General features: G+C 42.0%; 1 protein-coding gene across 1 annotated transcript in view; it reads right to left on the bottom strand.

The window, feature by feature from the left end:
* Positions 1-10761, bottom strand: part of ncmap (non-compact myelin associated protein) — an 81134-nt gene extending 70373 nt beyond the window's left edge. Inside the window, exon 1 of the mRNA XM_060847570.1 lies at positions 10489-10761. Within this exon, the coding sequence (XP_060703553.1) occupies positions 10489-10501 (13 nt within the window). The 5' untranslated portion in view covers positions 10502-10761. The remainder of the gene's footprint in view (positions 1-10488) is intronic.
* Between the last annotated feature and the right edge of the window lie 6255 nt (positions 10762-17016).

Raw genomic sequence — 17016 nt, 5'->3', positions numbered from 1 at the left:
GCAGACTTGCCAAAGACACGAGAGCTTTAGGTGTGAAAACACCTTGAACTGAGAAGCCTCTAGCAAAACGTAAACATTTTTAATTCCGGAAAATTGTTTGCAAGGGTCTTCAGGCAAAAGAAAATTACTGCAGAAAGCAAAAGACAGATGATAATCATTTGGATAGATGCAATCACGGATTAAACAAAGACTATTGAGTATTATGGAGTATTGCACTTTTAAAAGAAGTTTCAGAAATATAATTTGTCAATGAGTAAGGTCACCCCATTTCATGAAAAGAAGACAGGAAAGATTAAACATGTAGACCTGTACTGGATTTGAAAGAAGAACCCACAGAGAGGAGTGTATAATCACTGCAGTCAGTCACTTCTGATGAATGTGTGACCATAGTTAATAACATAACTGAGTAAGATATTGTTAAAAGATGTTTACCTGCTGGAAGGGAAACAACATGTTTGAGCATTCTAATGCTAGATGTCAGTGAAGAGTCGACTCGCTTGGAGTTAAACAACAAAGCAGGTGCTGTATACTGTTTTTTTCCCTCAGTTCATTAAACCTGGGAACAATTTTCTGTAACCATTTCAAATATGTTAAAGTCATATTTGTGAGTACAAATGAACTACACTAAGTGTAACAACCACCTAAATGAGTCAATTTGTTCTTTGCAATTTGCATGAGAAGCAAACAAGTACAGGGAGTTTTATGAAAGACAGGAGTTCCTACAGTAAAATAACATCTGAATTGGATGGCTCTTTGCAAAGTCTTCCTGTCCCAGACTTGATCAGAGGAAGTTGGGAGGATGACTGCATCCCCACCTCATAGCTTCCCAGCGGAATACAGGGTCACTCCTAACTTCATGTTTGGGGAACTAAATTCTGTCTATTAACTTGTGTTGAGGAGGGTGAGGGATAACTTTATATAAGTTTATAGAATCATGGGGGGCATGCATAAAGTGATTAGCAAAGGTCTTTTTCCTGGGCGGGGGTAGGGGGCAGTTCAACACTAGAAGCCATATTTTTAAGGTGAAGGGGGGGAAGATTTGAAAGAGATCTGAGGGACAACTTTTTCACATATGAGCTGCCAGAGGAAGTGATAGAGACAGGTACAGTTACAACATTTAAAAGACATTTGGATCAGTACATGAATAGAAATGGTTTGGAGGGATACAGGCTAAACACAGGCAAGTGGGACTAGTTTTAGTTTAAAAAACTTGGTCAGTGTGGACGAATTAGACCAAAGGGTCTGCTTCTGTGCTTTACGACGATGACTTTCACAGCATTGTCAGCACAGACTTCCAGTCAGGTAGTGCAACATGCTCCACAAGGGGCCTACAGTACCTGTGATTAGGATAAGCAACAAAGTGAATTCTTACTGAATCATAAATCTAAACCAGGAAGTCAAAAAGAAAACAGCAAATATAAATTCTATTTATTTCATGTACAGGAAATGAAATGAAGATTGGGAAATACAGATAGGAATGGGGAAGAGATATAAAAGCGACTCAGAAAAAAAGGTCTAAAAAAATACTCTTCCCAAAATCTGTGACAGCAATTTTCTTCCATGAAATATTAACTCTACCCACCCCACACTCCCTCAAGTTTTTCACTCCTGGAGGGCCTGTTCAGTACTTAGAAGTTGGAACGAAGCATCCAGTCATTTTAGTGTGGAACTGGTGGGCAATAACCCCAAAATCCATGCGATAGATTTGTCACCTGAAACCAAGACAATTGTCTCCTATGAAACAGCGCGGTTTCTCTGACAACAACTTTTAGACATCCATTTCAAATTATGCACGTGCAGTCATCAGAAGTTGCTACTAAACATATCCTTGAGTAACAATGAGCACTTACAATTTCACCATTATTACTGCAGCAAAGTCTCCAAATCCATGATTTTTGGTTCATTTAGATAATAGAAATTGAAAATTTTTCTACAATTAGAAATTCCTTTGAGAGACACCAAGAGCTTCTGATTCTCCCAGCTTGATCCCCCACACCATTGAATTGTTGAGTTTTACACTTAAAGATCTCATGTCATCATTTTGCTGTATCACAGACAAGTTTAAAGTTTATATGCATGCATGTAATATTACCCCACCAGGCAGAGTTCAGCTAAAAACAATTATCACATTAAAGTTATTCTGTATAAATTTCTTCTTGCCAATTTTTATTTTAGCTTCAATTTCTGGCCTTTTATTTTGTTCAGTTACTATCTGCTAGTTCTAAATCTCTGAGTTCCTCCCAATGTAGTTGACACTTCATAACTTGCTAATAGAGAATAATAGATGTGCCTTCTGTCTGTAAAGTAGCTCATCTGTTACCTTAGTGAACTAATAACCCAGAAAATCAGGCTCATTATCAGGAGGTATGAGTTCAATCTCTACCCGGGGGATTTGGGAACTATTAAATAAAATGGAATGAAAACAGCTAGCAACAGCAACAATGGAACTATCACATTGTTGTAAAAATCCATCTGGCTCATAGTCTTTGCCAAAGGAAAGGTGTCTTTGCATTTCCAGACTCTCAGCTGGGTACTGTAACCACAGTGTAATGCGGCCTAGCAAGTCATTAAGACTCCCAAGAAACCTACAACTCTACGGACTGCTGTGTTTCAAAAAGGTGGCTCCCATTAAATTCTCAAATGAAATTAGGAACTGGCATAAATGTTGGCCTTGTCAGTGATGCCTATATCCTGTGAATGAATAAACATACCTTTTTAAAAACATGCCATCAAATCAAGCACTTGTGTTCTTCCCCAAAAAAAATTTTAAATAATAATTTAGAATGAAAATATTTGATATTTTAAAAGATGGGTATCTTTCTGTTGGTAGTCAAAAGCCAACAGTAATCTTACCTTCTATACCCCTCCAGCAGGAGACATTGGATAGTGATCAGGTAAAGATAAAGTCACTGTATTCTTGACGAACCACAGGGCATCCTCTCATTAGAGATGACCCATGGTAGTTTAAGCTGAGGATCACCTTGCCTCAGGGAAGGGGAGAGGTTGAGAAGGAATGTCCCATGATAACAACCATCGCAGGAATTGAAAACACACTGTTGGCATCACTCTGCTCAGCAAAACTGCCATCCAGCCAACTAAGCTAACCAATCCCACAAGGAAACTGAGTGATTCTTCCTTGCTAACCTGGACAAGATGGGGCACAGGATCAATTGCTACATTTGCCAATCAGTTGCCAATGCCCTAGCTACACCACCTAACTTTGCTATGAGAAAGTGAGGACTGCCGACGCTGAAGATCAGAGTTAAAAAGTGTGGCGCTGGAAAAGCACAGCTGGTCAAGCAGCATCCAAGAAGCAGGAGAGCGGACATTTTAAGCATGAAGAGCTTATGCTCGAACCGTCAACTCTCCTGCTCCTTGGGTGCTGCTTGACCAGCTGTGCTTTTCCAGCACCAAAATTTTTTAACTTTGCTAAGACCAGGGATGTTGTCAGATTCATAAGAATAAAATCGTATGTTGGGCAAGAGAACATAAGAAACTTAGTGCACATGGAAACCTAACGTGGTAAAAATTAACACTTTTGGGCAGAAGGGGTGAAAATTTATAGAGGAAGTTGCTGAGTAAAATGTTTAAGTGAAATAAAGACGGTTTCTCAAAATTTAGGCTACGTTTCCTTTTAATTAAGAATATTGGTGTATCATATAACTCAAATCTTCACAGAGGAGAAATGTTCACTCAGTCTTTGAGGTGGCATGGGTTGGCATTGCAGCCTCACAACAGCAGAGACCTGGGTTTGATTCCACACAAGTGACTGGATGTGTGTAGTCTGCACGTTTTTCCCAGGTCTGCGTGGGTTTCCTCCCATGGTCCAAAGATGTGCTGGGTGGCCGGATTGGCCATGCTAAATGCCCATAATGTACAGGCTAGGTGATACAGGAAGAGAATCGGGTGGGGGGTGTCTGGGTGGATGCTCTTCAGAGGGCTGGTGTGGACTCGATGGGCCAAATGGCCTGTTTCCATACTATAGGGATCCTATGATTCTAGTCCATACAAGGGAATTATTTTCAGAACAAAAAGTAAACAAATTGTTTACCAAATAGTATGTAATTTACACTGACCCAGACCTGACATTGAATCTTGTGTGACTCTTAATAAGCTTTTCATACTCAAAACCGTGGTGACTAAATACACTTCAGTTTGACACATAAGGTTAAAAAGCAGATGGAGTCATGGCATTAATTCACGCAGCAGGTAATTTTCTTTCAGGCTTTCTGACAAAATAATTTAGTCACTGCCATTGCAGTAAACATCAGCTGGCATTTTCTGCCATTATATGGAGTTTGTGTGTGTAGTATCACCTGCCTGTTCATTCTAAATTGTGCAGTACTCCTATGTACATGCCTTACCATTCTCTGCCATTTTGTAAGAATTTTTCCATATGACAGCAATGTATTAGTTGCCGATATAATTTTCACATACTTGACAAGTTTGATCTTCTATTCATTATCGTTACATAAAGCCACATGCACTGAATCATTTCCTGTGCATAATTGCAACAGAAGATTACTGGTTCAAGGTTAAGATATTCAAACTTCGATTGAGCAGACTATCTGTCTGGCACTCCTCAGTTGCATTGGATACATTTGATTGCTACATATTTATATCTTGTTTAAAGGCCCCACGTTATCTTGCCGCCTGTTAAGAATTAACATCAACAGCTTGAAAATTGGGGACAGCAACATGTCGGCACTTGTTTCACAGATTCAGTGGCAGAGTACATTTGGATAGGCGAATCAGCCAGAATGCCAAATAGAAACACCTGCTGTCTGTTTCAGTACAGTACTCAGCCATAAATGTCACAGCTCATGTGACTCGGTATGAAATGGATAAGCCTTTCAGCTCACAAAATGAACAACAATATAAGGATTGCTTACAAGGACAGGATCAACATATCAAACCATAGACATTTGTAGTTACAAAGGAAGCCATTCAGCCCATCCTGACTGCATTGGCTTGGTGTTAGTGCAATGTAAAACTAATCCCATTGTCACGTTTTCTTCCCAAAGCCTTGTAAGTTCTTCTGTTTCAAGTGTTCATCTGCTATTCCATTAAAAGATGTAACAGTCTTCATTTCCAATAGTCCCCAGAGCAAAACAATTCATGCTCCAGAAAACCTCTATGTAAACAAATGTTTCCTCGCCTCTCTCACTTCTTTTCTGACCATATCAAGTTGATGTAATTGATTCCTAAGCAGAGAACATTGTCACTCCCTATTTGACCAACAAAATCAGTTTGAACTCAATCGTGTTTAAAAGGATGAGAGGGATCGGATTGAAAATTACAGAATATTGAGAGGCCTGGATGGAGTGGATGCGGAGAAGATGTTTCCACGATTAGGACAGATTAGAGACCAAGAGCATAGACTCAAAGTGAAGGGATAGCCCTTTAGGCCCGAGAAGAGGAGGAACTTCTTCAGCCAACAGATGGTGTATTTTTGGAATTCATAGCCACAGACAGCTGTGGAAGCCAAGTCATTGAGTGTATTTATGACAGAGATAGGTAATTTCTTTATTCGTAGGGGAGCAAGGGTTACTAAAAGAAGGCAGCAAAATGGGATTGAGAAACAGTCACAATCAAATGGTGAAGTAAACTGGATGGGCCAAAAAGACTAACTCGGCTCTTATATCTTATGGTGTTATAATTTTAAAGAATAATTTAAATCTCAAATGTCAAGTTTTCTGATGCTGGAGAAATTGTTAATATCATTTTTATAATAGGACACTGAAAAGTGCATGCTGAACTTTAACCATGCCCTCATCACTGTCATAAACAAATTAATTCTTACTTCTTTAGTTTTATAATCTGTAGCATGGTTTATAAAACCCAAGATATAGTAACTGGAAAAAGAAACAAAAGTGATATGAGCAAAGCAAAAATGTCATGCAGTGAGTGGTTTAGTGATGGAATGCATTGCCTGAGAGTGTGGTGGAGACTGGTTCAATTGAAGCATTCAAAAGGGAACCCGGTTGTAATCTGAATGGAAAATGTGTGGAGTTACGCAGGAAAAGGCGGTAGAATAGCAGTAAGTGAATTGCTCATTCAGGGAGTCGGTAAAGACATGATGGGCTGAGTGACTACACTGCAACAACTCTGACTATGATATTGTAACCTGTTGCACATTCAAAAAAATGTCATTGAAATCATAGGTCTCTCTATTTATTCATAACATGAATATACACCCTCATTCTATGCTCTTGTTCTAAATAGTAACCCCACAGAGTTTCATTTTATATTGCATTTAGAGCATTTTGTGGAGTTCTGATTGCTGCATTATAAAGAGGCACAGTAGAGGGTCCAAGAAAGATTTACAGGATGATACCAGAACTTCAAAGTTATCAAAGTTAAAAATCACAAACACTAGGTTATAGTCCAACAGGCTTATTTGGAAGCACTAGCTTTCGCAGCACTGCTCCTTCAAAGTTATCCTTTTCGGTTAGTGGCTTTTGCCTTTGGGGAAACATTTTGATAATTACTCTTTGACTTGTGGGGAAAAACATAAGCTCAAAGCCTTCAATTATATGAGGATGGTCTCCAAGAAATCAAAAAGCAAGTCCAAAATAAATTTATTTACATAGTGACTGGTGAGAAGGAAGAATTTGCTGTCACAGAAAGTACAATAGCCAATGGAGAACAGTTTAGATGCAGTTAAGGAGAATCTAAGTAAGCACATCAGGGAGAAGGAAATTGTTAGGTTGTTAAACTGGGACTGGGGAAGGCTCAAGTGGAGCACAAACACTGCCAAACACTAGTTGAGTTGAATGGCATATTACAATCAATGTACTTCCACGTACATCCAATACACATTCTAATAAAGTGTCTATGATTTACTAAACCCCATTTTGTCTCATCAAAAAATTGAGAAATAGCACTCCCAAGATCCAAAGTCTGAAGCCTTTGAGAACAAAAATTGACCCATAATCAAGTCCTGGAAGATAGTTTTTCTCCAAACCTATCAAAAAGTGAGGAGTGCAGATTCTGGAGGTCAGTCAAAAAGTGTGGCGCTGGAAAAGCATAGCCAGCCAGGCAGCATCCAAGGAGCAGGACAGTCAACGTTTCGAGCACAATCTCTTTCCTGAAGGAATTCCTGATAAAGAGATTATGATCGAAATGTCAACTCTCCTGCTCCTTAGATGCTGCCTGACTGGCTGTGCTTTTCCAGTGCCGTACTTCTTGATTGGAGAAAAACTATGTTAATTAACTCTACTCCATGGTTCCCTGACCACCTCAAAATACACTGTGACATTTCCCTTTTATCAAACTGGAATTGTTGCAATAAATCTCAATGATATGATTATTGGAAAACCTCTGAACTTTACTACTTTTGCTGCATTTGATTTATACATCTGCCTTTAATCATCACTTCTTCAAATGGGATCTATTAAACGTGGCACCACAGTGTGTTGATTGTATTTGATAATTCTCTGCATTTCAAAACACTCAGTCATTTTTATCTCAAGTTCAGGACTTAGCCCACTGATGGCACCACAATAACTGGCTTGTCCTCTGCATATGCAGGTTTTATGTGTGAGACCCTCCAGTCATCCAACACTGTTTATGGTTATGAGAAGAATTGAAAAATTGCACTTAGTGTCTGTGTTACTTCCTCTTTAAATATCTTAGACTGTGTGGTCTTCAGCATCTGCTGACTTATCCACCCTGCTCTCTCTAACCATTTCAGAAGCTATGGTTTTTCTAGTTATCTCAAACAACTGTTTAGCATCCTCCACTGATAGCCCCATATGTCTGGATGTATCACTAACTGTAACAGCAGCTGTACCATTCAAGATCAGAGATGGTTACAGAGAGTGGTGAACTCAGCCCGGACAATCACAAAGGCCAACCTTCCATCTGTAGAATCCATCTACCAGGTCCAGTGTCAAGGAAAGGCTGACAACATTCTCGAAGATCCATCCCACCCTGACAATGTTTTTCTACAACCTCTACCATCGTGGAGAAGGTACAGATGCCTGAACACACGCACCAGCCGGTTTTGAAACAGTTTCTACCCTACTGTTGTTAGAATACTGAATGGACTCACAAACTCTTAACATTCGCCTGTGCCTGTGTTTTTGTTTTTGCCACTGTTTACCTATTATTTACTTATCTATGCTATTTAACTCTGTGACCTGCCTGCATTGCTTGCAAGACAAAGCTTTTCACTGTATCTCTGTACACGTGACATTCCATTCCATTCCATTCTGATTATCACTCCCATTTGTAAACACAGACACCTCATAGTTTCCTCTTTTATTCTAAGGCCTTCATGGTTTTCTACAGCTGTTTTAAATGCCTTCCTTTCAAATATGAGTTGAAGAATCTAAGAACTAGGGGCAGTAGCAAGCAATTCAGTCCCTTGAGCCTGTTCCACCATTTCACACCATCATGGCCAATCTTAACTTGGCTTACCCGTCTGCCCGCATTAACCTTTGAATCCATTAGTAATGAAAAATCTGCCTCCAACTTACATTTATTCAGTGTCCTGGAGCCCACAGCACTCTGGGGTAGTGAATTCCACAGATTCACAACTCGTTAAGAGAAGTACTTCCTCTTCATCTCAGTTTGAATTCTGCCACCCATCAGTCTAAAGCCTTTAGTTTTAAACTCCTTTTCCTCACAGGACTGTATTCTTTGATTTGTTTTATTTTGTCTCAAAGGAACATATCAACTTTATATTCCATATTTCAGGTTATCCAATCCTAATCTTCTGCCTTGTTTGCTAACTTCATAATTAATAACTTTTGTACCTGAGAATTTTGTAACAATTTGAATGGTAGTCACCCAACATATTTACTCATGTTCCACAAAACACCAGGCAGCTACAACGCTATTCATCTTACAGAGCAAATCACCAAGAACAAATCAGAAAAATCAAGCCATGAAAACCACCAAAACTAATCAATAGATCATGTAATATATGAGTTAATAGTGTGGTGCTGAAAAAGCACAGCAGATCAAGCAGCATCAACATTTTGGGCATAACCCCTTCATCTGGAATGAGGCTTGTGGGCCAAGGGGGGCTGAGAGATAAATGAGAGTGGGGTGGGACTGGGAGAAAGGTAGCTGGGAATGTGATAGGTGGATGAGGGTAGGATGAAAGAAATAGGTCAGAGAGAGGGGTAGTGACAAAACGTCTGAAAACAAACCTTCCAGCTCAGCGAGCTTACATTCTTACCATCAACCTGAGCTACAAATCCTCTCAAAAATCACTAATCACACAGCATCTGTTAACCCCAGTATGCTGAAGACCACTTAGCTTCAGCTCACCATCAACACTACTAACTCTTTCACTGTCTACACTGTCAGACCACTTATCCCACAACCAGTACTGGATGAACAGGAATTTCTTCCAACTAAATATTGGGAAAACTGAAGTCAATGTCTTCAGATCCTCTTTAAAAAAAACTGTTCCCCAGCCACCAGCTTGATCCCTTTTCCTAGAAACAGACTGTTCACATATTTGGTGCATGTTTGACCCCAAGGTGAGTTTCCATCTGGATTTCCACACCATCATTAATACCACATGTTCCCACCCCAAAACATCACCTGACTTCACCATTACCTTTAATGTTCAGCTGCTGAAATTCTCATTCATACCTTTGGTCCCTCTGAACTCCACTATTCCAAAGTATTCCTGGTTACTCCCCACCCTGCATGTCTAAACCATACCTTGGGGAATTTGAACATTCTGCACTGATTTCCACTAAGTCTTGTTCCACTCATCTGATTTCAATGCTTGCTGCCTACACTGGCTCTGGGTTTTGTAATGTTTCCATTATAAAGTTCTTGCTTTCAAACCCTGTCGCGTCTCAGCCTTTCCTTGTCTCTTCCAGCTCCACCATCCACAGGACTGTCTGTGGTATCCATCAGTATCTCGAGTTTAAGCACTCCAGTAATGGCAGCGGTGCCTATAACTGCCAACAGTTTACACTTACTCGCTAAACCTGCCTTCTACTGCTTTGTAATGATAGTCTTTAAAACGAACCTCATTAACCATCCTTTTGTCATCTGATTGACAGCTTCATTGACTTGGTGTCAAATTTTGTTGCACAGCGTTTGGACTGTTTCATGGAGTTAAAGGTGCTATATAAATACAAGGTATTGTTGTGAGGTTTGACACATAAACTGCATTCATGTCAACGGCTGCTCGCTGAGGCACAGTAAGACTGAAAAGTTTAACTTCCATTATTTAACATCACCCCGCACCATCCTGTGAACGCAACTAACCTGGCATTTTTTCGTTACTTTAAGAGGAATTTTGTCAGCATGTAGCAATCCCAACTGTGAAAAATAAACTAAGCCTCGCACAAGTCAGCGATAAACCGAACCTCCCCACGTCAGGGGAAGGTTTCTGACTAAATTACCCTCCGTTTCTCTCTCTCGCTCTCTCTGGTAGATCCCCACAATATTGCTTGCCAGTTTCACCGAGGAGTGAGTGAATTCGTATAGCCCATGAAATCCCATTGTCTTTACCTGTCCCTGACATTCTTACGTCGCCTCCAACACACCGGGTGCTGTTGCCACCAGGTAACCCTGGCACCTCCGTTTAGTGACTGCTTGCCTTTTCCCTGCTGTCGGCAGGCCGGGAGCGAAGGTGTTTGCTCAGGGGGTGGGGGAACTTTCAATGGGGTTAGAAGCTGCTCTTCCAACCACCCATCCCCATGACGGTTTTGTAATGAGTCGGACCTAGTTGGACAGGTTCAGCAACCTTTCCGTCTCGTCAGGTAACCAATCCGCCCTGCCGGATCTGTCCAACTGCTCTCAGTCTGGTTACATATACGTAAAGCAATCCCCCAGCATTGGACAAAGGAGAAAAATGAGTTTGGTTAGTGCCCTCTCCTGTTTGTCCTTTCTTGATGCATCCCTATATAAAAACAAAGACGCCTTTCAACACCTCAGGACGTCCCAGTCGGTTTCACAGCCAATGGACTATCTCAAATTGTCCAATTCCCGCATAATAACCAGCCACAACAGAAGTCTAAAAATAATCTGTTGTTGAAAGTCAATCTCATTTAAATGCAGCGTCAAAGTTTAATTCCAGTTCCACAACACAGGAATGTTCAAATTTGCAATTGTGCTGAATAGACCTCTGTGCGAGATATCTAAACAATGACTGGCCCAGTTTGTGGGCTGTCACACACTAATGAGGCAGTATTCTTTGATTGAGTGCTAAAAGGTTATTTATATAAGAACTATGCAATGGTTTTGGCTGGGGTAACCTTGGCAGTGCGGTCTCAGGGAATAGGCCAGAACTGCACCGTATACACCAGCAAGGAAAGGACGTCACATTTGATGCCCAGGTTTGTGCCCTCAGTGAACTCCCACGTGCCCATTCTCTGCTCTACTTCGGCGACCTGCTCATCCCTGGTTTTAGCGCACACCCCAGCCCCTGCAAACCACACACCCAGCTTCTGACCACATCTGACCTGACGGTGAAAGGGATAAAGGAACTGTCAGCCCAGCTCCCAAAGAACATGGCCTTGCTCTTGACTAGTCTACCTTGACTCCTGAGACCAGTTTGAATTGGCTAAAGATGCTCATGATTCTGCATGCAGGCGGTGGACCCAAGCAGACACTGGCTCTGCTACCCACACACAGGAAGGCTTCGAAGTTGCAATCTCTGCTGCCTGGGGTCATCACAGCTCTGAAGCCTACATCCTTCCTGATGGACTTAGCAAAAGGATATCCACAACACACGAGCAAGGCAGGATAGTGAGGGCTGACCTTGGCTCCAGATTTGATGAGGGAGTTTTCTGCACTGGGCATCATCCAGCACCATAAGGTCAGTGGGGCAAAGAAGAAGTAGGGTTTATGGCACTGTGCATGCAGCAAGGATTGAGGGCACACTGCTCAGCCATCAAATGGAACCATTGTTACATTGGCATCATAAAGACTGAAGAGAAGGGGGCAAGGCTACTGATCACATTTGGGTTTCCATTTGTCTGAAAGGGAGGCTGCAGCTGGCATCGGCAGCACAACTTAAATCCTTAGCCAGTCTTGCAAACCCACAACTACTTCGATCTAGAAGAACAAAGATAGTGGATACATGGGAGCAAATTCCCCTCCAAGCCACTCACCACCTTGACCTGAAATATATTGCTGTTTCTTCACTGTTGCTGGGTCAAAATCCTGGAGTTGCCTCCCTAACAGCATTGTGGGTCTAGCTACAGCACATGGACTGTAGCAGTTCAAGAAGGCAGCTCATCACCTGGGCAGACTGAATGATTTTCAGGAAGCACAGCTTGCAGCTCTGACCTTGGTCATTTGAGCACTGCTAGGACCACATCTTTGGAAGGCCTTGTAGAGTTGGCCTGCCTCCTCTAACAGGTTGCATGTGCTTTCTTTGTAGTCCTTTGTTAAATGTCCCTCTTGCTTGCAATTTCTGCAAAGGGTTAACTTGCAGTCGACCGCCACTCCTCTTGTTTTGTCACAGATCAACACGCCCCAGACTGTCCTGCCTACACAAAATAGCTCTGACTCTCTCTGTTGGCAGAGTTGGAAGGTGGGAGGACGATGGTCCCAGTGGCATCCTCCTTCACCGTGACCTGTTCTTTACTCGTACAGGTTCCAAAGGATCCATCACCTCAGTGTGGTTACCATTCAGCTGAATGCACCAGTGGAGGAACAAGAAAACATCAGCCACAGGGATATACACGTGAACACTAACCACACACTCATCTCCAATGGCAGAGGAAACAAAGTCTTGGCTGTAAGTGCTAACATGGTCTCCTTACTCTTCAAATATTATCAGCTGTCAAATGCAAGCTGAAATAATCTCTAAAGTGTCATTTATGTATCTCTGCTGGAGAAATTTTATAGACAGATCCCCAAAGCGGCCAAATGACACTCTCTTTATGAAATAGGTACTGTCGACAGGCAGGCTTTCATCTAACCTCTTCACAGTCAATCTGACTGTATTATGGAGCTCTTAGATTTCAGAGGTTCCAGCAGACATGGCTGGCGGGTTGAATGATAGCTGTTTCAACATTGGGCCTAAGCCAGTGTTGAGATCCACCAATAGCAGCAAAGAATCTAAAGATTCACAATTTGGGACTCACATTTAGTCAAAAAGCTGAGAATCCATGTTTTACTTTATCTGGAGGTCAAAGTGGACACCATGTTCAGATCTGTCAATGAGAGGAGGGACGAGTGTACTCAATGTTGTTCTCATCCTGGTAGCCACCATTGTGTGTAAACCCTCAGTAAACAAACAGAGTCACTTTGTGCTGAGGTTCTATCCAGCTCTTGTGTTGCGAAGGATGATTCTGGTCACATTACTGTGGAATGCTCCAGGTAGTTGGATTATACCATACTACTTGCCCCTCATGGAACAGTTTGTGCAGAAAAGTATCATTGATCATAAGCCCAGCAGGCAGTGGTCAGCACATAATGTCTTCAAAACCTTGTGAGAAAAGGAGCTAATTGATTGTACCGGTGGATCCTGGGCATTCTGTCAAAGGCTTTTCACAGAATGCCTCATCGCCAGCACTTTCAAACAACATCAAGATGTAGCTTGGCTGATAGTGAGAAGGGTACTACCCATCATATCATTCATTTACACTCAGACTCTCTGCATGACCACACATTGCCCTCAAGATGGCTGTGGTGGTGAACAGACCATCACATATATCTATCTGGAATATATCTTTGCAAAGAAAAGGGGAGGCACGGTGGCACAGTGGTTAGCACTGCTGCCTCACAGCGCCAGGCACCTGGGTTCAATTCCCGCCTCAGGCGACTGACTGTGTGGAGTTTGCACGTTCTTCCCGTGTCTGCGTGGGTTTCCTCCGGGTGCTCCGGTTTCCTCCCACAGTCACAAAGATGTGCGGGTCAGGTGAATTGGCCGTGCTAAATTGCCCGTAGTGTTAGGTAAGGGGTATATGTAGGGGTATGGGTGGGTTGCGCTTCGGCGGGTCGGTGTGGACTTGTTGGGCCGAAGGGCCTGTTTCCACACTGTAAGTAATCTAATTTAATAAAAAGAAAGTCTGTAGAGAAACGCAGTGATTTTGGACTAAGTTTGTCCAGAGCAGCTCTGTGACACATGACTCTGTGCTCTACAGGTTGTTACTAGGGGCCCACATTGACACAAACATCAGCCCTGCTCGGATGACCGTCAACTTGGTGAAAGTTGCCCCTTGGACTGCTCAATACCTATTGGTCTTCCAGTGCAAAGAATTGTTCTCAACCGTTCAGGATCCAAATCTATGTACTGAGGGATATGGTCAAGTTCAAGGCAGCTGCTGCCAAGGCACAGTAGGGAACAGCCTCTGTCTAAGGCCTTTCAAACGTCATGTACTGAGCGTCTGCTAACTTAGAATCCTTTGGGCTCAGTTAGCTCAGTTGGCTGGAAGGCTAGTTTGCAATGCAGAGTGACACCAACAATTCCTGCAACAATTGGAGTTACCCTGAAGGTCCTGCCTTCTCAACTTTACCACTTATCTGAGGCGTGGTAGCCCTCCAGTTAAACTCACCACCAGTCATCTGTCTAATGAGCGATCAGCCCTATGGTCCTCTGGCCCTTTTGCCTTAATTCTGGAGATGGATCGTACATAGTCCTTGTCATGTATGTTACAAATGGATTGAAATGCTTATGAATGCAAAATGCTCAACTGAGAAGTGTGATATTTTATTGTGTTTTTGTTAATGTTCAATATGGAATGTTTTTTTGTACAGATAGATATTTTATGACTGAAGCATATTTTGACAAATACATAAACTCGAACATTCCTTTTGTTGAGAAGCATTGTAACATCCCCTTTCACAAGCTTAGAAGGTTTTTTGCATTTACCTTTACTGTTAACTGGGCCACAACCTAGTTAAGGAATCACATGTAGACTGGATGAATAGATCTATTCATTAAACCAGGAGGTAAATGAACATTTGTTATTTGTCTCCTTCAGCATTCATCCATTCTAAATCATGAGGATTGCTGGAATTTGGTTTCACAGGCAGCAGGAGTGTGCCTTTCTCAACCTCAAGGAGCCATTCTTCATTTGTGAGCTTTAAGAATGCCTTGTTCTGTGATGTGAGGCACTGCTGCCAGATATGAGACGTTAGCCACCTTTCCAGCTTCAGCTACTTGCAACCAACAAGGCCACAAACAGTCGTTTCTATGGAAGGTGGAGGGAACTAGAAACACAGATCCCTAAACATTTGCAAGAAATCCCGTAATGTCAGGTAATAAAAGCAGGGCTTGATTTATGCAGTCACATTATCCAAGCTGTAGTAACAAACCTGGCTGATTATATGCCTCCCTAGCCCTCAGCTTGGGTGGTAGCCATGTTACTAAATTTAGCTTTTCTTTTCCTGGGCAAGGGACAGTGGAGGAAAAAGGATATGATGAAGCAAATAATTTGCATTTATGTAGTGTATTTCATAGTTTCAGGATATCCACTTGCCATTTGTCAAGTCTAGTCACTGTTGGGAATGTAGGAAATGCAGTAACAAATCTCAACATAGCAAGATCCCATAAACTGCAATGAGATAGCGAGTGGATCATTTCTTTTGTGTACTGTTGGTTAAACGAGAAATATTGGTCAGGATACTGAGAAAAATGTCCCTGCTGTTCTTCAAAATAGCACCATCTTTCCCATAATGCTGCATATACCCCTAAGAAGGCAGACAGAACATCAGCTTAATGTATCATTTCAAAAGCAGCATATCCAACAATGCGGCACTCACACAGTGCTGCAATGAAATATCAGCTTGGAATATTTGCTCGAATCACTGAAGAGAAATTTGAACTCACAACAATCTGAATTTGAGGTGAGGGGGATGGGGGGGGAGAGGGGCGTTACCTCTGAGGCAAACTGACACTTCGGCCACGATTTTCCATTCTAACACTAAACAATGGCATGTTCAAGGCTATCACTTCCACCCTGGCCCAGAGCGAGTTACTTTAAATGAATAAATGCTTTTTGCCTCATTATATGAGCAAGTGAGTTTTTATGCTCGTTAATTGGTAAAAGGAATGGGGTGAGTGGAGATGGAATTCTCATACCAGGTGTGACCTTCCAGACTTATAGGTTATGGAGTCATAGAGTCATAGAGTTGTACAGCATGGAAACAGACCCTTCAGTCCAACCCATCCACGCCAACCAGATATCCCAACCCAATCTAGTCCCACCTGCCAACACCTGGCCCATATCCCTCCAAAACCTTCCTATTCATATACCCATCCAAATGCGTCTTAAATGTTGCAATTGTACCAGCCTCCACCACATCTTCTGGCAGCTCATTCCATACACATACCACCCTCTGCATGAAAAAGTTGCCCCTTAGGTCCCTTTTATTTCTTTCCCCTCTCACTCTAAATCTAGTCCTCTAGTTCTGGACTCCCCGACTCCAGGGAAAAGATTTTGTCTATATATCCTATCCATGCCCCTCATAATTTTGTAAACCTCTAAGGTCACCTCTCAGCCTCCGATGCTCCAGGGAAAATAGCCCCAGCCTGTTCAGCCTCTCCCTATAGCTCAAAAACTTCAAACCTAGCAACATCCTTGCAAATCTTTTCTGAACCCTTTCAAGTTTCACAACATCTTTCCAATAGGAAGGAGACCAGAATTGCATGCAATATTCCAACAGTGGCCTAATCAATGTCCTGTACAGCCGCTACATGACCTCCCAACTCCTGTACTCAATACTCTAACCAATAAAGGAAAGCATACCAAACGCCTTCTTCACTATCTTATCTCTCTGCGACTAGGAGCTATGAACTTGCACTCAAAAGTCTCTTATTTCAGTAACACTCCTTAGGACCTTACCATTAAGTGTATAAGTCCTGCTAAGATTTGCTTTCCCAAAATGCAGCACCTCGCCTTTACCTGAATTAAACTCCATCTGCCACTTCTCAGCCCATTGGTCCAGATCCTGTTGTAATCTGAGGTAACCCTCTTCGCTGTCCACTACACCTCCAATTTTGGTGTCATCTACAAACTTACTAACTGAACCTCACTTATGCTCACATCCAAATCATTTATGTAAATGACAAAAAGTAGAGGA

This window comes from Hemiscyllium ocellatum, chromosome 30 (genome assembly GCF_020745735.1).
Source record: "Hemiscyllium ocellatum isolate sHemOce1 chromosome 30, sHemOce1.pat.X.cur, whole genome shotgun sequence".
NCBI lineage: Eukaryota > Metazoa > Chordata > Chondrichthyes > Orectolobiformes > Hemiscylliidae > Hemiscyllium > Hemiscyllium ocellatum.
This window is presented reverse-complemented; position numbering and strand designations above follow the sequence as displayed.